At 41.0% G+C, this 24,989-nt stretch overlaps 1 protein-coding gene across 1 annotated transcript in view; it reads right to left on the reverse strand.

Annotated features, from left to right (window-relative positions):
- Positions 1–408: 408 nt before the first annotated feature.
- Positions 409–24,989, reverse strand: part of ZNF804A (zinc finger protein 804A) — a gene marked incomplete at its 3' end in the record, with an annotated part of 160,613 nt that continues 136,032 nt past the window's right edge. Inside the window, exons 3-4 of the mRNA XM_082483567.1 lie at positions 6,081–6,211; positions 409–3,700 (exon numbers count right to left, since the gene is read on the reverse strand). Coding sequence (XP_082339693.1) covers positions 409–3,700; positions 6,081–6,211 — 3,423 coding nt within the window. The remainder of the gene's footprint in view (positions 3,701–6,080; positions 6,212–24,989) is intronic.

Below are 24,989 nucleotides of genomic sequence, written 5' to 3' on the forward strand. Positions count from 1 at the left end.
GATTTACAGTTTCAGGGAACATAGTACAAAACATAGTGCATCAGCTTTGTCTAAACATTAAATAGGTGCAAATACACAAAGATAAAAAACAAAAAGTGAATACTTTACAACATAAGTTATAGAACTATAAATATATTTTATATACATTATACATATTCTAAGACATGGTTTTCACATATATATATAGAGAGAGTTCATATTAGTATAAGACTATCAGTGCTTTAGTTATAGTATAGGTCTGAACTTTACATGAATGCTTGCATCATTATACTTACAGCAAATGCTTCCCACGAAATGAGGAATTTTAACCAGTTTATTTCACAGAACCGTTTCGCAAAGCCGTGGGGACTGTAGAAACAGCAGGACTGTTCAACTGAAGGCTCCTTCCCCCACCCCCGAGAACCTGTCCTAAAAGAGGGGCTGCAGGGGAATGACAGCTGGGTGCGGGGACAGCAGGGATGGGAAGACGGTGTGCGGCAGCGGGGGAAACGCCAGCTGGGTCGGGTGCAGGACCGAGGGCGGCAGCAGCGGCAAATGCGGCGGGGCAACGAAAGCCGCGTGGCCCCCCGGGCAAAGCCTCGGTCCTACTGGTAGATGAGGTAAAGGTGCTCTGGAAAGAGCCGGGACCTGCGAGAGGAACTGCTGGTGGGGCTGGAGAACCTTCAACGTACTGGCGGCAGCGGCAGCGTGCTGCTGTAGGATGGTGTGATGGATGGTGGTGACGGAGGTAGAACACAGTGGCGGCTGCAAGGGTAAGGGCTGCAGTGGGGAATTGGGGGGCTGGATCGCTGGGGGAGGGAAGGTGAACTTCACTTTGTTGGCCAGCATGTTTTGTGGCATGATCTGCTGATACGCCTCGGATGGGAGATCTTTGAATTTTTCATGGTTATCTGGAGGGAATATCAATGTCTGATCTGGCAGGGTGAAGGGGGCTATCAACTGCTCGGTAGTTAAAAAGGTATGACTGTTTACATGTGCTTCTTTGAATGGCAAGGCTGGCGGGCTGCCAAATATGCCAGGATTACACTGTACCCATTCACTGGTCACCTCATTTATTTTCTCATGCGGTAGAGACTCGGCCAATTCATAATGGCAAAGATAGGATTTAGGAGGAACTTGTTCCAAATGTCTGTTGGGGAGGGGAGCTTTGTAACGTGCTTGATTTTCACGACTGTTGACGTTTTTCTTTTCATCCGGCAGAACATCCTGTGTGCCGGCAGACACTGGAGCACTGTGCTCAGGTACAGAAGCAGCAGAACCTGCGACAACATCAGAAAATGTACTCGGAGCGCTCTCCATTGCTGCACATGCCGTCAGTTTGTCGTTTTCCAGCACGTGTGAACTATCAGTTTCTAGAGATGACTTGCTTTCCTCCAGCTGCATTGTTTCATCTGTGTCTTTTCCGTGATCAGCTTTGGGATCCACACTGGTTTCCTTTAGACTGTCTTGAGTCAAGAAGTCCCCCGAAATATTTAATGTAGAATTTGCAGAATTTTCTTTGGAAGGTCTAGAGGTCTCACTTCTTGCGTTCCTGTCAAGGAATACGTGATGGATCCTAGTTTTCCTTCTCCTGCGTTTCCCTTTTGCCTTGTGACGTGTACCTAAAGTACGTGCTTGCCTTAGATATTCTTCTGCTGACAATGCTTGTCCATATGAGCTTTCATCTGATGAAGAGGAATAGGTATGCTGTCTCCGCTTGCGGTGGGATTTTTCAGGTTCCTCTGTCAGAACACTGTAACCTCTCTTTATGGACTGGTTTTGACTCGGGCTCTTCTCCTGACTGCAGTGTCCTAAACACCTATGCTCTGGGCTACAGCTTGACCTCCTGACTTTACAGCTACAACATGTTTTAGAGCACCTTAAGCCGTGCCTCCTGGAAGTCGGAGCCAGCTGCTTTGCCTGTCTCCGAGAGCTCGCTTTGCTCTTTCTGTGCGGTCGTTTACAACCATGGCGTTGGCTGCTATTTTTTGCGCTCCAAACGTCACACCAGCCTCTGTCCCCATGCACATGATCTGATGCAGACATGACTCTCTTATGACCACTTTCAATGCCAAGTTTTTGATGCGACTGCTGTATCTCACCTGTAGTTAGCCAGATACTCCCTGCATCATGTCTGCACTTCTCTGGGTTACTTTGGAGGTGCTGATGTTTATTTTCATCTCTGTAACTAATTTCTTTTTCAGTCATTGAGAACATCTCAATTTCTGCCGCTGTTGTGTCCCCACAGTGATGATGATGACAATGACATAATTTTCTTCTCCTTTTCCGTTTTCTACTTTTGTGAAGCCATTTTTCATGGCTTTCTTTGATGCAGACTTTGTTATATTTCTCATCTATCACAGTGTTTTGTCGCAAGTGATTTTTAGAAATGTGATACTTCTCTATTTTTCTAATCCTGAATGACTCATCCAAGGACACTTTATTTTGATTTTTTGCAAGATCACAATTCCTGATGAGGGAAACATCGTTTACAAAAGGTATTGTGTAGTTGCACACATCTTTATTCATTTCTGTTTTATAATAACCACAATCCGAAGTAGGTTTATTTGTAAAATCCAAGACTAAGCTATGGTTGGATTCAGTTTTATGGTGCAAATGAGGTATGTTTGGCTGAGGCTTGGGCTTTTCTTGGCTGTCACTTGCTCTTGATGACTTGAAATCAAAATATAAAGGATTACAACTATAAGAAATCGATGGGTCTGTACTTGTGTAAATTAACATTTCCGATGGCCACTGAAGAATATTTGACCCATGTTTGCTAAGAACAGGAACAAAGGGTCTACAAGGTCTCTTGTGTGCATCTGGTTTGTTTTGTGAGGCTCCACTACTACCTTCTTCAGATGGTGATGGAACTAATGCATCTGCCTCCAGCTTTTTCATTTCAGTTTCAGCTGTGGATGAATCACTATTCCTGCCTTTATCATTTTCCTCCACAACATCCTGCAGAGATAAACAATCCTCCACAACTGCCTGCTCGAGAGCCCTGTTTGCCCGCAGCTCGTAACCACTGCAGTTCAAGGGCAGGACCTGAGCACTGTCCACAACTGTGGGCAGCGTTTGGTCCGGTAAGTCTGCTGCGCTTACATCAATACCATAGCCATCCATGTCCGAGGACACCAGTTGCTTTGAATGGGACACGGCAGGAGTTAACAAGGGACTCTCTAGTACCCCGCTTTCTTCACTGACCAGCTCTTTTGACTCCTGAGCTTCAGGAGCTTCTGCTGTGTCTATGCATTTTTCCACCAGTGGGTGCAAACAGTTATGTTTCTCCTCAGGGCATAGGACTATTTCTGCTGCTGAAGGAGACTGAAGGTTACATGCTCCCGGAACAAACCTACTTCTTCTGCTAAGTCCATGCTCCATGGATGTTTCATCATTATATTCATAGAAAACGGCAGCTGAAGACTCCAGTTTGATCGCTGCTTTCTTAGGAAAAGCAAAAGAAAACCCAACTCTGTGTCCTTGAGCTCCTTGAACCTGATCTCCACATTTGTTACCATCGGACTTATTACTACATGCATTTCCAGGAGTGGAAGAAATAACAGAAGCAACGTCTTTACAGTTCTGTGCACCGTGCATTAACGTACAGCTGAAATCCTGTTTGTTGACAGAATCTGTGGCAGCACTTTGTGGTATATCATTGCAATGATCCCGCACAGTCACTGTAGTGGATTTGAACATAGGGCCGCTTCCAGGTGCACTAGGAAGGAAAACAAAACTTGGAGTCAGTACCTTTCAGAAAACTGCAAGCAGAAATACGGTGTTACGCTGGTATCTAGGAGACTTTTTTTAAGGAAAGAGGAAGAATCTGTGGATACATAGATTTAGAATATGAAAAATTTCATATTTTATAATAAGACCGGTTGACTAGCATAAAAAAAGAAATAGAGCAATTTTTGTGCCCCCAGTCCTTCATGTGAAATTATCAGCTGAAGGGCTAATATTCCTACAAGGCAGTTCACTTTTCATAGAAATATTGGCTGGACTAATAAGAGACTGTGTATTTCCCTAGAAATCTTTCTTCTCCTCCCAGCAGACCATCATGGTTACAACACTATTATTACAAATCGCAGAGGTTTTACATTCCTTTGTGCTACAAAATATATTAAAACAGAGAGCATCTCGTAGACCACTTCCCTCTTAGTCATCGTCCTAGTGACTGCTGCTCTGCCCATGGGCAATCACCCAGCAGCTCCCATCCTATTTGTGTTCACATACCAAACTGTGGCAATCTCAGCAATTTCTTTCATGGAAAAAATAATACCAGGGAGAGTATTTCAGCTGACAGTAGTGCAGTAAGTGATTCATCCCTCTTGAGAAAAAATTTATCACTGTCTACTTCTGTTCTTCATTTCATGTCCTCTTCCCATCTGTTCTATTTGACTTAATAGGAAGCAAAGAGAAGAGCAAAAACTGTTTAAGCTGCCAATTTTCCAGGACCCACAGGAACTGCTCAGCACTAGGAGTAATGGACCTGTGTTAAAACAATTTTTTTTTGTTTTTAACCAAATTATTCTATGTCACAGTGCAGAGCAATACTAGATGATGTGTCACTGGGAAAATTTGCAAGTGTTGTTTAGGACCCCAAGATGTGCTGAGATAAAGAATGATGAATTTAATCTATTTGGGCTAGCAATTAAGATATAGGTTTTATGAGAAAGGAATTCCTCTTGAGAATTCCTGCCTTGTCCAGTTCTTCATAAATTGGAAATATATATTAAAAAACCCACACAAATCCTTTCTTTAACAAAGTAAAATGGTGATGACTTCTACAAAACCAAACTAGAAAATACTAGTTAAAAAAATCCTGTGTGTCTGTCCATATCACACCTCTACAGATGCAAAGTAGTAGTAAACAGCAACTACGAAACAAAGAAATAAAGCTCAGGGAGAAATTCTAATTCAGGAAGTAGAAGAAGAGTATTAGAAACCCCCAACAAAACAGAAACAACAGAACCTCACAAAACCACTTCACTAACATGGAAAACGGTAAACAGTAAATTGCTCTTTCCTCTTTCTCCTGAAATATGCCAACTTCAGATTTTGGGGTATATTTAGGGGGAATAATATGTAAAGCTGGGAACATAAAAACTGTAATCTTCAAGTATTAAATCTGCACAGTTAAAACACTGATGCAGTGGAAAGAGTCTCTACATGACTTATCACAAAATATTAACTGTTAGGTTGCTCATGTCAAGCAGACCTCACAGCATTCATGTCCCATCTAACTGCTTCCAGAGACTCTGCTTCAGCATGCTGCCCACCGTTCAAACTACAGAGAAAGAGACTGTTACTTAACAAGTGCTACAACTCGTATAGTTGGATTTCTCTGTTAGTTCCTCTGGTGAGATGAAGGCTGGATAAAAAGAAAACATTTGCATCTGACCATCTACTTTTTTGCTTTTTTCCCCCTGAGATTCCACTGTAAAAAGCTGGTACATGTATTTTCAGTGGCTTGTCAGTGTCATATTTAAGTAAGAATACAGTCACAACCAGCAAACAATATTAATTTCAATAGTATGCCTAGATGCAATACTGAAAGATATGACTAGCAAGGAGTCACTTTTGCAGGGAGAGGTAAACACTCTGTGGAGCTGGGGAAAAGGAGCACTTACCTTTTAATATAAAAAAATCCAGTTATTGAAATTTAAACCTATATTTCTGGACGCTTTCCCAGGCAAGCAGTTTGAAAACTAAATCACAGAGATCTGCTACATCCTAGAAAGGCAGACTGCATTCCTCACTTCATCAATGGAGTAGTGTCAGCCTTCAAATGCATGACCTAGTTCACTCAGCTTTCAACCACTGTGCCTAGTTTTATGAAATATATATGAAACACATCTTTTTTTAAACTAAAAATACATGTCATTTTAGCTCCACTGAAAAAGCAACGTTAAACATTCATTTCTGCACATAGTGTGAATCAAATGACTGTACACATAGTGCCTCAAAAATGCCATAAAAACGTGTGTGCTGGGCTCCAGCCGAGGGACTCCAACAGCCCCGTGTCCCACAGCACCAGCTACTACTGGAGGAATTACTTTAAAGTACTTTTTATATTTTAGCAGCTAGGTACTTACCACGTTGTCTCTTTCCTTAGCTCAGCCAGCTTGTGCAAACGTTGAAGGGCTTTTTCTTGTTTCCTTTCATCTTTTCGTGACTTAGATGCTACATTTCGAGCAAACTCCCTCTGTTTCAGTTCCTTCAGCCTCTGTAAGAAATAGTCACATACACATGCACAAAAAACCCAGGAACGATAAACATTTATAACGACAACTACTTTCTGATAAACACTCATGGTGAGAATTATTTTCAAACCTAACCAAAGCGACCCGTTCAATAAATTTATGCATTTCAAGTGAATAACCAAAATAAATAGAAATGCTAGAGACAGGTTAGCTAGGTTAGAGACAACCTAGAAAATTTTACTGTAGCGTTTGTGATTAATATAGAACAGCCTCAGTAGGACTAGGCGATGTTAATCCAAAATGTTGCTCATGACTCTTTTCCCAAAAACCTTCCCCACAGTCTGACTGCTCTTTGATATAGTAATAAAAAAAAAATAATAAGACCACCCCAGATCTTTTTTTGCAAAGCTGCTCTGTAGCCTGTTGACTCAATCTCAGCTGCTACTCAGTCTCCAGTTTTTCTGTCCCAAACGCTGGATACAGCATTTGTCACCACTGAACCATGTGAGGTCTCTGTCAGCCCTTTTCTCCAGCCTATTAAGGTCCCTCGGGATCTGCCCTGCCACTTTATCAGCATGGTATCATCTGCAACGCTCCTGAGAGCGCGCTGTCCCGCCATCCAGGTCATTACTAAAGATGTTAATCGGTCCTGTACTAGCAGCCAACCCCAAGCAATGTCATGGCCAGAGAAGTCTTGTATTTTGAAAGGGGAAGATCATCCCTTTGAAGGAGCTTGTTTCATGCCCTCACTAGTGTCTGATGCAGCAGTTGTTAAACAGACACTGAGGTCTGATCCAGTATCTCATTTGATTTAATCTCCAGCCTGTTTCTTTGGGGGGAGATTTAAACGCACAGCTCTGATTCTCCACACACAAAGGTGATTTCGTATTCTTTATATCATGTAAGGTCAATATGCAGAGACTTTCCTAATCCTTCGTGTCAGCAAAAAGTATTCCAGTAGGTCCCAAACCACATCAGTGTACCGTTCAGTTGTTCGGCGTGTCCGCGATATGGCTCACAGTCTAGATGACATCTTCTTATGAGATCGTAATCTCATGATTCTGCAAAGAACCCAGTAACTTGCCACCATTTTAGTGTCCAAGGGCTAACAGCTGGCAATTAACAGGGGCTACATGGACGTAAAAGCAATAATTCTAACTTCAAATTGTTCAAGGAGCATTAAGAGTTTCTCATATTGTTGGTAGCACATAGCAGATACACATGGAATAGAGCTTGCAAAACTCTACAAGCACTGTTCTTCTGCTCCTTCTCCACTTCCAGCTTCAAGGGCAACAAGAAAAGCTTCTATAGGTACATCAGTGATAAAAGGAAGACTAGGGAAAATATGGGCCCTCTCCAGATAGAAATGGGAGACCTGGTCACCTGGGATATGGACAAGGCTGAGGTACTCAATGACGTTTTGCCTCAGTCTTCACCAACAAGTGCTCTAGCCACACTGCCCAAGTCTCAGAAGGGAAACGCAGGGGCCAGGAGAATGAGGTACTGCCCACTGTAGGAGAAGAGCAGGTTTGAGAACATCTGAGGAACCTCAAGGTGCACAAATCCATAGGACCTGATGAAATTCATCTGCGGGTCCTGAGAGAACTGGCAGATGAAGTTGCCAAGCCACTATCCATCATATTTGAGAAGTTGTGGCAGCCCAGTGCACTTCCTGCTGAAGGGAAAAGGGGAAACATAATGCCCAATTTTTAAAAAGGGAAAAAAGGAAGACCCGGGGAACTACAGACTGGTCAGTCTCACCTCTGTGCCCAGCAACATCATGGAGCAGATCCTCCTGGAAAACATGCTAAGGCACATGGAAAATAAGGAGGTGATCAGTAACAGCCAACATGGCTTCGCTAAGAGCAAATTGTGCCTGACAAATTTGGTGGCCTTCTATGACAGGGTTACAGTGTTGGTGGATAAGGGAAGAGCAATTGATGTCATCTGCCTGGACTTCTGCAAAGCATCTGACACTGTCCCACATGACATCCTTCTCTCTAAATTGGAGAGATGAGGACTTGATGGATGGACTGATCAGTGGATAAGGAATTGACTGGAGGGCTGCACTCAAAGAGTTGTGGTCAATGGCTCAATGTCCAAGTGGAGACCAGTGATGAGTTGTGTTCCTCAGGGGTCCGTATTGGGACTGCTGCTGTTTAACATCTTTGTTGGTGACCTGGACAGTGGGATTGAGTGTGCCTTCAGAATATTTGCCAACGACACCAAGCTATGTGGTGTGGTTGACACATTGAAAGGAAGAGATGCCATGCAGAGGGACCTGCACAGGCTTGAGAGGTGGGCCCATGCCAAAATCAAGAGGTTCAGTAAGGTCAAGGGCAAAGTCCTGCACGTGGGTCAGGGCAATTCCATGCACAAATACAGGCTGGGTGGAGAATGGATTGAGAGCAGCCCTGAGCCGGCAATGTGCACTTGCAGCCCAGAAGGCCAACCGTATCCTGGGCTGCATCAGAAGCAGCATGGCCAGCAGGTCAAGGGAGGTGATTCTACCCCTCTACTCCATTCTCATGAGACCCCACCTGGAGTATTGCATCCAGCTCTGGGGCCCACAACATAAGAAAGACATGGACCTGTTGGAGCAAGTCCAGAGGAGGGCCACCAAGATGATCAGAGGGCTGGAGCACCTCTCCTATAAAGACAGGCTGAGAGAGTTGGGGTTGTTCAGCGTGGAGAAGAGAAGACTCCAGGGAGACGTTTTAGCGGCCTTCCAGTACCTAAATGGGGCCTAAAGGAAAGATGGGGGTGGACTCTTTATCAGGGAGTATAGTGATAGGACAAGGGGTAATGTTTTTAAACTGGAAGAGGGTAGATTTAGAGTAGCTATTAGGAAGAAATTCTTTACTGTGGGGGCAGTGAGACTCTGGAACAGGCTGCCCGGAGAAGTTGTGGATGCCCCATCCCTTGAAGTTTTCAAGGCCAGGTTGGATGGGCCTTTTAAGTAACTTGGTCTAGTGGAAGGTGTCCCTGCCCATGGCAGGGGGGTTGGAACTAGATGAACTTTAAGCTCTCTTTCAACCCAAACCATTCTATGATTCTATGATTTTCTATTTCGCTCCTTTTGTGATTTTTTTTTCCTATTCACAGAAAAATAACCCTGATATAACATCACTCATTTATGCATTGAATGTGTCTTTGCCATTTTGGGTGACGCTGATGCTACCCTGGCACTCCATTTCATGCCAAAAAACATATGTAGAAACATTCTGAGAAAGCATAAAAACACTTGCAGAAAAAGGAGTACTGCTCTCCATTTTCAATTTATGTTATTTTCCAAACAACTGGATATTCCTTTGAAGACATCCTTGATAGATAACAGAGAAATAATTTGAAAAGTAACCACTTCTAGCATTTACATTTTCTAGACAGACTTATCAAAATTTGTTTGCTTGTGCTAATGCAGTATAAAGTTCTAAATTCACTCAAAACTGGATGTATGGTAACTTTTTCCCCAAGAAAAAAATACTTGAAATGTGAAGCATCTTTGTAGAACATTTCTTACCCTTGTGCATTCTTGTTTTCCTAAAGATAGTATGATACTGACCCTGCTTCCCACCAGCCACTCATGAAACCTGAAGTATTTAATTTCACAGGTGACTTCTGAGTACTCAGAACATGAGAGAAGGAATGAAGTTTGCTCCTTTCCCTCCCCACCTCCAGCCCTTGGCATTTAAAGACAGGATTTCATTCCATTTTGAAGAGCTCAGTAATTCTTTTTTTTTCCCTCCAATGTGTAAGGAAAGAAGTACGCAACAAAGCAAGAGAAGAAAAGAGAAATAAAAGGGTGCTTTTTCACAAGGTAAAAAAAAGAGAAGCTGAGGTGTATACAAATCCATAATCACCCTCCAGCAGCAGCACTTTACGGTAATTACTGGGATGATTATAACTAGTGATTTGATTCTGACCAGATTTTGACCCCTTTTCTTTTACTGCTGAAAGTTAGCAGAACTCCACACCATCAGGAGTGCCGAAGTTAACACAACTCCATGTTTCAGGGTGCGAGTAAGGTCTCCCTCATAGTGAATAGGGACAATGATGTTAAAGGAAGTTTTACGCGATCTTGGAGGCACAGAAGATGCAGTTCATGCCTATCATTGCCAAGCAAACATCATTCTACTGATCTGAGCCTCTTGTCAGCCTCATCAGTCATTATCTGTTTAGCACATACCAGATCTGGTACAGAAAAACTGTTCACAATTTTTAAGTAATTAAATTGTTCTCTTTGATTGCTACAAGTAGGTGTCAATGTGTAAGACAGAGGAGTCTGGCAGAAGCTTTGTGTGCACAGCCTTCATGTCTGACTGCCTGCTCTTCTCTTCTGGAGAACTGTTCGTTCCAGAGCTCCCCTTCTGTCAGACCTCCTGTCAAATACACTAGCCCCTTCCTGTATGGAAAACTGGTCTTAGCAGAATAGGAACTAGTTATACAATGTGTTTTGGTTTTTTCTTACAACTGATATCTCAGTCTTTTTCATGGACATCTTTAACGATCTACAAGGATTATACCTAGGTAACACCTGAGGACTTTATTCAGCAAATACATGCGTATTAGTGGAACTGTTCTTAGTTGTAAACCACAAAACATTGCACCCGGTTTGAGACAGTTTCCAAAAATACTAATTCCTATACACAAAAAGTCATCTAAATGGGAAAAAGTGTGCCCCATTATTGAGTATTGTTATTATTTTCTATTTGTCTTTAATTTAGCTATCTGATAAACTATCATCACCTGCATTCCCTTACTTCACTTAGTCATGCTAGTCATTGCTAGCACTGCATTTATACAGCCCTATATTTGTATTTTGTCGGTTTTGCTTGTATTATGTAAATGAAAATGAGATATTACCCAATTATATGTAAAATGGCATTGGTTCATGCATTCTAAGTATCACGAGGCCCCCAAAAACTTGTTCAAAGTTAATGGCAGCAATAAAAACCAAGTGCGCTTTATTCCTAAAAAGCATCTTTTTCTAACATTTTTATGTCATTCCATGTGGCAGAGCTATTCACCAATGCTAACTTCAATAGTTAGTTTAATGCCTGCTATGTTTGTTTGCTTCCATGGATCGGTAAGCAAATAATTAGCAGGCAGTCATACAGTATTTTAATACGATTCCCTCCTGTATTTTGTTCTGCTTATGAACCAGCTCAAAACGTGTGAGTCCTAGCAAGCAGAGTTCAACAAGCAGTTCACAATGAATAATTAAGTGACATTTCTCCAAGAGAACTAAATGCCTTCATCATTATCCTGATACACTGTATTGCCACTTTGAACGTGCAGAACATGGACCACTGTCACTTGGAAAATGCCTTCCCCCAGCCCAGAGCAATGGGAAGCCCAACCCCGATTCTCCAGCCTTGCAAGTGGATCCTGCAACTGGGTGGCTTTCACTTGGGCAGCAGCTGGATTACTTTAACAAATCTCACTGTAATGCTGGGCCTGGAGCAGAAATATTCCACCTTTTTCTAACAAACTCAGCCGGGAATCTTACTACACACCCATTAAATCACATTGAGCTGAGGTATGCAAGTCCAGACGAAAAGGAAGACTTTGCCAGCTCCTGCATGGGCGAAACCATACATGAGAAGACCACACGAGGTCCAAACTCAGGTGTGGCTGAATTTCACTCAGAGACATACAGCTGAGGTGTCCCCAAGCTTGCCGTGGAAGACACCCATCAAAAAAATCAAAGAAATCCTATGTGGACTTTCAAAGGGACGCCATTTCTGGTTACTTCACCCTTGTCTTCATTTCCCCATTTACCACATTAGACAGTTCGTTTCAGCATGCCGCCTTTCAGAAAGCTCAAGCCGAGTTTCCTAATTCTCCCCCGCCTTTTGTAATACAGGAACCACAAGCCGGGATCCTGCTGCAGGGGTCAGGTGCCTGAAGACCTCTGTGGATCAAAGCCTCTTGAAAGCAGAGACACATTATGGCATTAAGTGCACTTCTTACATTGCTGTTACAAACCTTCTGCCACCTTGTAAAGTGGTTGTTGGCTTTTTCTTTTTTTTTAAACTCAAGATTTAAGCACTTGTAACAATAGCACTTCAAATTAATAGGTCTTCAAAACTTAGAGAAGACATTAATTAATAAATATGCCCAGGACACGAAAGGCTGAATAGGGAAACACAATGCACCTGAATATTATGATACCAAGCGACAAAATGAGGGAAACAACCCAGCAAACAAAACCAGCCTCAAATAAAACAGTCCACACCTTAAAACATAAGTTAACGTTATCAGAACTGACTCTGAAGAAAAGCAGTGAAACTTTTAATAAAGTTTATGAAACCGAAAGGGAAATCATAACAAGCATAAGGATTCATACAGGCTCTCTCTGTAGCGTTAATATTCCACATAAAAACCAGCCATCCTCCCCAGCACAAAGGCATCATCTAAGGACTGCTTATTCAGAGAGGCTCTCATAAGCTACTCGTGCAAAGCTTATCTCCATAGTCTAGGAACAACTTTAATAGGGTCAAGAACCAATGGGAACAGTTTTTACAACAGCAGGAGTCAGAAAGATACCTATCAGGGGATTTCAGGGCAGTGCAGTTCAGATATCATTATGCTAATTTGCTTTTGACCTCAGATTAACAATTAAATTACGTGGACTTTTATAATATTGAAAATACGTAGACCATAAATTCATTTTCTGATCAATGGAAGTATAAAATTACAGAACTTAACAGCCATGACATCAAATCTTGCTGCTTTATTTTCTTTTTTACTTTACCAGGAAAAATGACCGTATTCCCAGTAGTCACTGAATCATGAATTTATGCGATTGTTAGCTTTTAAAAATACCTCATCAGAATAAAACTTCCTTTTCTTGTTCCCTAACTATAAAATACTCGAAACTGCAGCCCAAACAGCATAAGCAGGTTGCTACAGCCCTTTATATACCGGGCACTAAAAACCCAAGTGTTTGTGTTACACCTTAAAATTCCTATCGCAGAGCTTTCAGCCAGTGACAGCAGCGTTAGGCTGAGACCAAGAGGACATGGGATGTTCAGTCATACACATGTGTCCTAAATCCAGCATGAGCTTCCCCAGCTCCTATGCTGCCTATATTCCATTTGCACCCCGAAAGGAGCTGGAAGCCCACTCCAGCTCCCTCTTGCCCTTCAAAACTTTGTTGATTACCTATACATGGGGAACACGGGTTGGGAGTTCGGCACTGTTGGGGAGGTGGCACAGAAGTGGCATTTGGATTCATTTAAAACAAATTAAATATTTCTTCCCTCTAAATCTGTATATGATATAAAACATATTTTTAATTGTTAATAAAGGGGTTTATTGGCTTGTGTGGAGTGTGGTTGTTTTTTTTTTTTTAAATATGACTACTGCTTAATACAGGGATTAAATATGAGTACTTCTCAGCTCCCGGTGATTATTCTAGAAGCTATTCAGCTTCCTCTGAATACTACATGACTGCTGTCAATACACTCCCTGTTAACTGAGATGGTTTACTGCTTCTTTATATGAATTATGGTATGACAAATAGAGCGACAACGTACTCATTAGATAAACGCTTGTCACACCAAACCAGATTAGTACCCTTTCACAAAGAAGATTGAGCTTAATCAATTATAAATAATAACTGAATAGATCAGCGCTCCTGCAACACCTGTAAACACTCAAATGGGGAATGAAACACGACATTGAAAGCAGAAAACATTGCTTACTAAGACGTAAAATACACGTATTTTCCTTCTGTCTTTGGTGGCCTGTGCGGGCATATATATTTTACTGTTCTGCAACTGCAGACCCCGTAACTTTATGCAGCACGACAGGGCAGCATCTCTTCACTTGCGTTGTGGTCTGCAATTCTAAATACATTTCATGACCATATCTTTCATATTAAAAAAAATATATATCCCTTTTTAAAGATTATAGAAAAAACTAAAGCTAAAAAAAAAAATAATACTATAATACAAGCAGAACTTACCGTGTTAGGGCTACAGGCCTTCCCTAGCAGAAGTTAAACAAGGCAAGTTATTTCCACAGCAAGGAGAAATGTCAAGATTTCTCAAAGAAATTAGTAATTCAACCACTCAAATAAGTAGGCTAAGGAAGAAATTTATAAACTTTTTTTTTTTTTCACACTGCCAATATGAAATTAATTGCTATAATATGTTCCTGCAATAGAAGCGGGCCTGTGGGGAATTTTAACAACGGCCTACAATGGCTGGATGGGGAGTTGCACAGCAGATGGACTCACTAGTGGCAGGGAAAACTTCCTGCTAGGGTAGGGTAGCACATTACCAAGAGGGGCTGTGTAATCCTCAACCCTGCAGAAGTTCAAGACGTGGCTGAAAAAAGCCCCGTCTTACTTGATGATCTCATGTTGGTGAGCAGGAAGCCAGCGACTCCTTCCAACCACCATTTTTACAATTTCTGTCTTATGCAGTGAAGTTATCTCATCTCCTCAATTTATAAGCCTACGGACTACATTGGCCACTCACGTTGTTTTTAAGAAGCCTTTAATAAATAACATTGATCTATTGCTGGCGTATGAATAACTTTCGGTTTGATGCGAGTTATTAGCTGCTTCTTACTGCCTCTGCCTATAGTTGTATGCATCTCACGTGAAGCTGCAAAATTTAAACCTTTTCTTAAAAACTGAAAGCTCCACAAATTTGCAACAGAACCACATTTTATATGATCAGATATTAAGCCCTCCAGATGACATGGAACCTGCAGGTTGTGAATAATCCTTTTCCTCTCCTATTTCTACCACGAATTGCAGCCATACCCTCCTGATGGTCTTTTAATACAAGAAATCTAAGACACACAAATATAGATATATGCAGATATATGCTTAAAAAACCCAAGTCCTTGGAGACCACAATATTGCTGAATAGGTAGATTCAGTTGAAGTGGAACTGTGCTCTTTTTCCACCACTGTCAAGAGCATCGTCCCAGACTGATAAGAAAGTGGGGATTAATTAAGAGCAAGGGAAGGCTGGAATTGTTTTACCTGCCCGTCATGGGCCCGAAGGAAGGCGGGTGATGAGAAGATGAGATTCTTCATGATTCAGGAGATTTTTATTAACTTTAAAAGTGTTGATGTAATGCAAATGTTCACGAACAACTACAACTTGCTCATGAGCGTGCTTGAGCAACACACAGTAATTTTGTTTGCTGTGTAGTCTGCAAGAAAGAACTGTTGAACCAGCTTTTACATTCAGATCCTACAAATATATATTAAATACACATATTATGTTATGCATCTGAAAATTCACATTGGTCTTTTCCACTTTTGTAATATAAAACCTGACATTATTTTATCATGAAATGTATTTAGTTTTTGAGACTACTTCATACTTGTATACAAAGCCTCTTTCTTGTGAAGTGTCTCAAGTTCAGTAGATTTTTCTATGTAGGTTGATGGGGAAAAATAAATGAAACAAACTTAAAATGGAAACCAAAACTAAATGAAAACTTCATTGTTTTCAAAATCATGAGAAAAATCAGAACATTAAATATTTTGCACACTTGCACCTGTAATATACATGAAAGCTAGTTATCTTTGATGACAATTTTACTAATTACTGTAGATTAGGCGACTGCAAAAGATATACGCTGGAGCAATAGAAGGAAAAATAAATCTTTCTTTTCTTTCTATTCTTTTGAATGCTTTTCCTTCAGTAATTATCTGCCAGAAACAAACACATACTTCATTCTGTGATGATTAATGCCCTTTCCAACATAGTAAGCCTCATGTTTCATTTGACATCATTCTGGTGCTTGCACATGTTCTGCTCCTTTCCAGTACCACCTGCTGCAGGATTCAGATAGCATTATGGCTTACAGTTGAACAAAGCTCCAGGACTTTGACAAATAACAGGTTATGGAGCATAAATTAAGACTTTTGTTGCTTTTGTTTTAAGATGTTTTCTAAAGTTGACTAAACGGCCACAGTGTTGCCATTGTGCAAAAACATGTTTTAAGCCTGCAGAATTGCTGAGCATTGCACACTGAATATTTCACTGCGATAGCTACTAGCCACGTGGATAACAGCAGCCTGATCTTATTGCAAGCTCTAGGATAATTCTTGTTAGCTTCAGCAAAAATCAGCTAAATACTCCATAAATATTAAGGCCAAGACCAAAGAAAACAGCACAGAAGTACAGAATTAGCATCTTACCCATCAAATTAATTTTATAGATAATGAAAAGAACATAAAGCTGACACATACTGTGCATCTGGAAAATGGTTACATATGCTAGTCTCTAATTTAAAGGTATTTATTTTAGTGACTTTAGGCCTAATTCTTCTTCTCTTGAAGTCAACGGAGAAACTTTTGATGAGCAGAGGTTTTAAATTCACCATGAAAATTTTCAGCAACACTTAATGAAGCTTCTTCTGTCACAAAGATTAAAGACAAGATCGGTACACGTCACTTCTTTAAGGATCACTTTACCTTTACACTCACTCCTGCACCAGTTAGGATTCTAATTCAAAAAACCATGTGCAACATTTTAAATCCTGTAAAGAAATGGTTATTGCTAGCACCATTCAGAGCAAAGGGCAATGCTGGAGAGGAAAGGGCTCAACTCCACACTTCTGGGAAGACACATGTGGCTGTAAACATGGGGCTGCCCTCAGAGGCCACAACTCCTCTTCGCTGCTCCGGAGGGACAACCCAGCATGGATCGTTTCAGACACCATGTGACATTCCCTGGTCCCCTTGCATTATCTGCCACCTTGCTTTTACTCCAGCACTGAAGTTTAAGCATCCAGAATGCTCTTTCTCAGCTTAACATGTACAATATTTTCAAGTCTGACAGTTCTGCTGCAACCAAAATATTCATTCAGTGAGAAGGAATATTGGATTTCCCTTTAGAATGACTTTCTACTGGAAGATAAGGCCACAAAATGGATGGCTCCATCAACACACAAGCGTCGACTGTCTCAGCTGTTAAAGCTGCCTTTTGCTCATTTTGGAGACTGTTTTTCTGTTTTCTACTTGAATAACATACTTGGCAGCTCTTTGAGACTTCATGCAACAACTCCGCATTCCAGTGCCCTCCAACACCTACTTGTGCCTACTGTGACCCACCAGCTTTTCACCTTGGTCAGAACGGTTCACTGGGTCTCCAGCACTGAAGTTCTCTGTAGGATCACACTGCTATTCTTATTCCTCCTTTACTGAAGGAGGACACAATACCCTTTCTACAAGCACATTAAAAATTGCAAGGAGAAATTTTTAGTCTATGTTCAGCCTCTTGGTCACTAACAGTTTAGGAAAGACTGCCACGGAGACTGAAATGAACCTACCAAATCTTAAATCTTTCCAGTCTCTGCAATGTGCACAATGACTGAAAATGAAGAATTTGTATTTACAGCCAGTTTCTCTAAAGGATATTTTCCATAATCCTTGAAGGATACTGTAATAACTCTGATGGGCTGAAGGAGATACATGAATTTCCTCAAAGTGAGCTCTTTATTTTAATTCTTTCTGTCAGAGCTAAATCACAATCACTTTCTCACGTAAGTTTTTTATTGGATCACTGAGCCGTTCAAAGCCTCTGTTCACAAATTGCTTCTCATCAGTAGGATCTGGTCCTTGTTAGAGATTACCCCAGGACCATGACAAGCTTCTTCAAAGAATATATAAAATTTGACCAATGAAAATTGAGACAAGAATGGGTCTTTGCAAATTTTGACACATATCTCACAGCCACAGCTAACTGGCACAGACAAAATCTGTTACCCTTAACCCGACCTTTAATACTATTCACTGACTCTGAGAAAAACACAAGATTAAAGAACAAATTATGAAATATGAAGACTACATCCTGCAAGGCAAAATGAATTAATACCGTAATTTGACTTACGCTTTCATTTTCAACTATGCAAATGAAATGTCTTGCAAAGTAACTTTGATAACATACCACTGACATTACCATGAGTGGTAAACGTTGGCAGTAAGCAGTTATGAGGGCACAAATCTCTTATATATGTCTTCTACTGCATCATTGCTTTTGCAGACTGAAGTATTAGTAACTATAGAGGAAGGGTGTATATGTCACCACACTGTGTTAATAAAGTATTAAGTTATCAGTAAACCACAGCTTGGAGGCTGCTGAGGGAAACCAGGACTGTAACACAGACCCCCAGAAGGACAAGCACAAGGTCAGAGCAGAGGCCTTGGAAGTGGAAGGAACGGGGTGACATCAGGGTCCCAGGTCTATAAACAACTCACTGGTATTCAATTACTGCTTGCTAATGGAATGCAACTTTAAAATATGCATAAAAGTGGGTTTAGAGATAAAAAGAAAATGAAGAAGCATCCAACATATGTAAAACACACTATATACAGCAAATTTCACTACAATATGCAATTGGGAGCACATACTTGTGTTAGTAAACACATTAAAATGTCCCCAAATGGGTCTCAGAGTGAGGAGAAAGAAACCATCAAACTTCACCCTCTCCCTTGCAAAAAGGAGGAGGAAACCACCAGTATCAACATCACACTCCCCCACATGAAGAACTCATCGTGCTGACAACTTGTAATGACACCTCCCTTTTCTTCTTGGGAGGACCGTAACACTAAAACAGGATCAGACACTACAAAGTTTACACATATCCGTATCATTATCAGGAATGAGCTCTTATAATTGGGTGATTTGGACTATATGAGCCAATATCATTGTAATTGGCCTAATAATAATTCTTTCAGTAGGCTGTCAGGACTTTAGCTAAACTAACAACAAACCTTGGCACGTCACGTGTGTTTCTTTCACCCACGTAACTGCAAAAGGTGTTTGGTGGGTACCCCAGCCTCAAGAACTGGCTGAATATGCAACAGAGCTGATGATCGGTACAGCAGGTCCAGCTTTCCACTTTAATGTAACCCAGAAGCAATTCACAGCAGTATTCCCCTGGCTCAATCAGACAGGAACCTTTCAGGAGATAATCTGCCCTTGATTAAGAATCACCAGGAAATTAATAAAAACAATAATTAACTAATAACGTAAAGCTCATTACTGAATGGAAATTTACCCCAATCTCAGTCCACATTCTTAAAGGCGGAAAGCAGTTCCTACGAAAAATCAACAATATCCTTTTTTACCTTTTCTTTCTGACGACAACAGCCAGGATAGAAATACATCCTCTCTCACAATACAGGTTCTGATAAACAAGTGAGCATTGCACAAGGAAGACAGCACAGAGCACTACCTACAGCGCTAAACTCTGAAATCGGAACTGCTATATGCTCAAGCTTTGATGAAAAGAAGAAAAAGAAGGCCATAAAAAGCTATCTATCTGACACGTAAATAACATGGGCAATTAACTAGGTGGACCTCCTGTATATCACAGCAGACGATAGATTTAAAATGTCTATACTCAACGTGAAGGCATTGCTGGATAAAACATTGCTACAGAAAATGAAAAATAAGAGCAGAAGCTTTATCATGTCAAGGTCATGTAACTGGATGTTTAGGGAAGTTAAAAAAAAAAAAAGTGCCTCTCTCTCTCTCCCTACAGCAAACTCAAAGAAACAAACAAAAGTACTCTGCAACTAAGAACTATCGGTGAGAGCTATGAAACCCTTGCCCACTCTTCTTACAAAGACCAGAAAATAAATAATCTTATTTTGAGAACTGCCAGCCCTGCAAACAAACCTCTTACCATCCGCAAGCACTACACAAGCATTGCTACAGCACTCCACAATTAATAAGTATTTACAGACCAGATTCTCTACTTTTGCACAAGGATCACACTACTCAGTTCAAACAGGTATCTTTGTTGGTCTTTAATTTGGCAGGAGAACCCTCTAGGTGATCAGCATATTTTTCTAGTTCTGATTCACCAGAGTTGTTGGTTTCTTAATTTTGTAAACTACACAAATCTCTTCCTTTCTAGAAATTTTATGGGCATTTGTAATGAAGAACAGAGGAAAACCTTTCCACAAAGTTGGGTTCAAATTTCTTTTTAGACTTCTTTTCTTACGGATAGCTACAAAAAATACAGAAGCAAATCATGACATTGCTTTCTATCCTACCAAAAAATTGGCTGTTTTCACCACAAGTTATCTCTCATGGAAACACAGATATTTCAGATACCTGCTCTCAGTCTTCACAACATCCCTTAAAGTAGGCTGGTCTTAAAATGTTACTTCTGCCTTAAGGTTCCCATATTACTGCTCCAAGATTTCTTAGCAGTATGCTGCAGTGCCTTCTGAGCTGGGATAGGAAACAATCTGTATGACACTTGTCTTTCCCTGCCACACCCTCTCCTGTTTTTGCAAAATTGCCACAGAATATGCCTAGGGAACATTAGAAGAACACAACTTTATATAAGAGACACTTTTTTTCCTTCAGCAGATCTTTGCTATATTGTTGGAATTCTCTCTCTTAATGGCATCAAAGTAACTCATCCGTTATGAGAGTCTTGAGTCCGTTCATCACATTGCCATCCCAAAAAACTGTTTCTTGCCTGCTTGTGTAGGATGCAACTACAGAGGCACAGAAAGACCCAGAAAGGTTTAGAAAATGTCTCAAGTTCTAAAGCTTAGAAAGTTTCAGAATAAACACGCTTTTACCTCTAAGACAAATATACACACACTAAAACATCTTCTGCTTCCAGTAAAAATGTGCAATTCAGCAGAGAATAACATTATTGCTATTATGCAGTACGTATGCTGAAAGAACTACTGTCCTTACCAGTATGCCACAAAACTAGGCTACATCAGCACATGAATGCATGGTAGACTGGGTGGTGAGCACATTTGTAATTAAAGGAAAGCACGGCCAAATAAGCTTCAAATAAAGACAATCAGGAGACCCATACACCATTTCTGGCTCCGACTCAGATTCATTGTATGGCCGCAGTTGCGAAACAAAATAGCCTGTCCTTCAAACTCTGCCTGTAAAATCGAGTTAGTGTGAAGCAGCTGCCATGAAAAACATTGCACAGTACTAATACTTGATCTGATTTCTGATTTGAGAATATTTAGAAGGAGCTGCAATCCGCATGACCCATTTCATGTTGTTTTGTCTTGTTACAGAGGCACAGTGACGCTTACAAGTGAGGATTAGCTGTAGATCAGCAAAGTCATATATCATTGCTAACATAAGGCAGGAGAACGGTTCACAGTTTCATCATTCAAAACACTTCTTCCGATGGAGCAGCAGACAATCTGGCTTATATATTTCAGGACCATTTGGCATTTCACCATGCTGCAAAGGCAGTGCCCAGAGCTCGGTTCGTGCATCGAAACCTGCATCTGGACTCGGACCTTCCCAAATTCAGAGGAGTCAGGTCCCTGGGTAAGCTGCTAGCAGAAAACTAAAGCTCTTGCCCAAATTCGAGCAATTCGTATTAAAAGAAATAACTTGCTAAGACATCACTGAAGATGGAACTAAAGTTAACAGCTACTTAGTTTTAATAAGTTGGTTATAAGTTATATAGTGGTTTTGTTCTCATCAAATCTTATTAATGTGTAGCACTTTACTGCATAGAGATAAACTGAGTGTAGCTATGCCTTGAACTAACATCTTATGCTAGGGTTTTAGCACTTTATTTCTCTAAAATTTAAGAAGGGTAATCAGATCTTCAGTGAAAAATTGCAAATGGCCCCCTTTGTGAAAGAAAACCATCTTTTATACTGATAGCCTTCCAAAATGTATACTAATGATTGCATTACAAAAATGAACACTAAAAATAAAATATAAGGACTGCTTAAATAATTTTGCATAATTTTAAGTACCTCTTGTATTAAAATATCAGTATTTTGCAGGGTTAAAACTTCAAGCTTTCATTCAATGGGCAAAAGACAGTGAAGTGTAAGAGCAAAATCACTGAAAACCTAAATTTAGATACTTGGCTTCCTGCTAGAAATTCAAAGCCTTCCCTGAGACTCTGCCTATACACAGCTGCACCTAACACAAGCAGAAGGTGGGTCTAGTCATCAAATGCATGTGCATTTCAGCAATGAACGTCCCCAGTACTTCTCAGAACTGACACCAGATCTAGTGTTTTAGCGCGGCTTCGACTTGCTTTCCTCTTTTAACAGATGTTGTGGAACAAATCTCGTGTGTCTACAAAGAGTACACGTCACTTTGATGCTGCGAACTCTCACTTCTGGCCTGGGGCAGTATCACTAACAATAAATCATTCTGTTTGAAATTTCTGCTGACCCTCAAGACACCAGCTGGCGTCCTGTATGCGGCACATCTGCAATCTCTGTCCAGATTTCTGCTTAGTGCCGAGGAAAGCATTGCCTCTCCTACTTCCACTCTGGAGGAATTCTCTAGCCGTTGACACGTTACAGAAGAGCTTTACTCTATCCACCAACAACAAATAAATGGCCCACGGGATGTAAAATTTAAGAAGGACTAAATCATGTTACTTTTAATGTCCATTCACATTCAAATTAGTTGATCTTTCCTCCTGTACAGCTCCTGAACTATTTGTGGTCTTTCATAACAGCCCTCTGAATTGGGTTCACGATGGAAATGTCTTCCATTTTCTCAACCTAAATCCTAAAGGTAATGGGAGAACCTTGGGCAACAATCTTATTTTCTAAGAAGGCGTCTTTCTAGCCCCTGCTCTTTGGAGAGGCAGAGTTGACAGCTTGGTTTTCCAGGCTCAGTCCAACTGGAATATGAAAATTAAACTCTAATTACTACCAATTTTGATAGTTTTGCCTTTCACTCTTCAAGATCCTGAACATAGTGAAACTGCTAATTACACCATCTTAACAGAGGTTATTATAGTTCAGAGTCAAAAACCTGAAGAGGAACAGTTTATTGGCTTCTCCCAGTTACTGTGTGGTCCTCACATTACTGTAACTTCACCATCGTCCAGGTCAGAAAAAGGAAAACTTAGATTCTAGAGCACATCAGAGTAGTTATCAGAAAAAAACCCCACACCAAAACAGATCCGCCTCTCCCAAATAATATTCTGCTACTGCACTTCCAGCAGGTGGAAGCAAAAGCATTACCTTTAACTTGCATATTCTTCAATGTGATCAGATTAGTGCAGGGGTAACTGCACCATTCGCTTGCTGACATGTAACTCAACCACAGAAATCAGAGTTTTCCGGTGACTCAGGTACTCAGATAAAGAGAGTAGTATTTGTCCTTACCCCAAACCTATCTTTCCATTAGCAGTGAATTCTAGAGTGTAATAATTGCATTTTATTATTTTCCAGGTGCTGGGGTTGAGGAGTACATCTGTCATCCATCACTGAAACACAACCACTCTTGACTTAAGACGGTGGCAGCTGTCCGACGGTGCACACCAATTACACTGAATGGTGAGGATGGGAAGAGAAGCAGCCACTATCATCAGCTGAAGCTGCAGGGGGGATTAATGTAACAGAATCTAATTACCTGCCTGGATTTTGGCCAGTGCACGACTGGAGTCACCACCCTCGCTCCTAAGAAAGCAGTCTGGGAACCTCAATTATCGTGGTGGTCAAGGTCTTGGTTTTATATCTTGAAGGCAGCAACTCCGGCAACACAATTATACTGCTCCAAAACCGACTCAAAGGAAAAAGTGCCACCCGTTGAAGTACCATCATGTCCTGTAGCACATAAATGTTAATTAGCGGTCTTTTTTTAGAAATTATGAGATGCTCTAGTCCCGCACAGTATGAGATCTGATGAGATGAGAACACTGGGTGGTATAGCTAATAAATCAGTTTACTGTACAACCTCATTTCTTTAATGAAGAGCAAATACCTGAGCCTTAGTAAAGCAAGAGCCCCAGGCGCACACTTGCAAACCGAAATGCTGGATTCAATGTTTTTGCATTCTCTCTGAAACAGGGAGTGCCGACCTACCGCTACTCATTAGAGAACGCTGTCCTGTCAGGGGGCAACGCTAAGCATAAACTTTGATGTCAGAATTAAAAAACACAGAAGAGATGAGTGGCAAGGCCATTGTGGGAGAATAACCAGTAAAGGTACAGTTTTCATACGGGAATAACTTTTAAAAGCCGACAAGAGCTGTCAAGGTGTCAGGGCAGGAGAAGAGCCAGCACAATTAACATATACTAGGCTTCAATCTACTGGGAGGGAAAAAAGCAGGATTTATTTTGGACAATTACAAGTTAATAAATGGAAGTGTCAGTTCCTCTGTAGAGCACCCATTAAAGCATACCGAAGGCCAAAACCTTTTACAGTTTCTGTCATGGTAGGCAACACACTACCATTATTTTATATTTCAAGCAATTTTATTGTCAATGACATCAGTTAAAAATGTACAAGAAAATATTTTCCTTAGTAGCATACCAGGCAGTTTACTTTGCAGAAATAATCAGTGCTCCCAGAAGTGACTAGTATTTTAGATTTTTATTATGAACACTGTGTACTTTATTTTATTTATTTTTTATTTTCCAAAGCTCACACATATGAACGAGTGCTTGAAGTGAAGTGCTCAGGAGGGCACACCATAGCACTTCACATCCTCCAGCTACGCACAATCCCTGCCCGGACAGTGAAAAGCACCTATTTCAGGGCGCCTGTCGCCACGAAGAGCCGAGCAGACTCCCGCACACCTGCAGCCGCTTCCTGCGGGAAGATGAGCGCTCCCCTGAAAAAGCCTAAGGGCAGGCATGGCATCGCTCCCTCCCTGACCTCACCAGCTGCCCTCATTCCCCTCCCTTCGACTCCCCATTTAATTCAGACCTTGCACAGCGCGCAGAGCCATTAACTTGTTTGTGCGCGGCTCACCCCAAGAGTTAACTGAGCTCAGAAACGTGCTTCTGCTTTTTTTCCCCTTTCACTTCAAAAAAAAATCAGAACAATGAAGAACT

The sequence above is a fragment of the Vanellus vanellus genome (assembly GCF_965231255.1).
Source record: "Vanellus vanellus genome assembly, chromosome: 5".
Lineage (NCBI taxonomy): Eukaryota > Metazoa > Chordata > Aves > Charadriiformes > Charadriidae > Vanellus > Vanellus vanellus.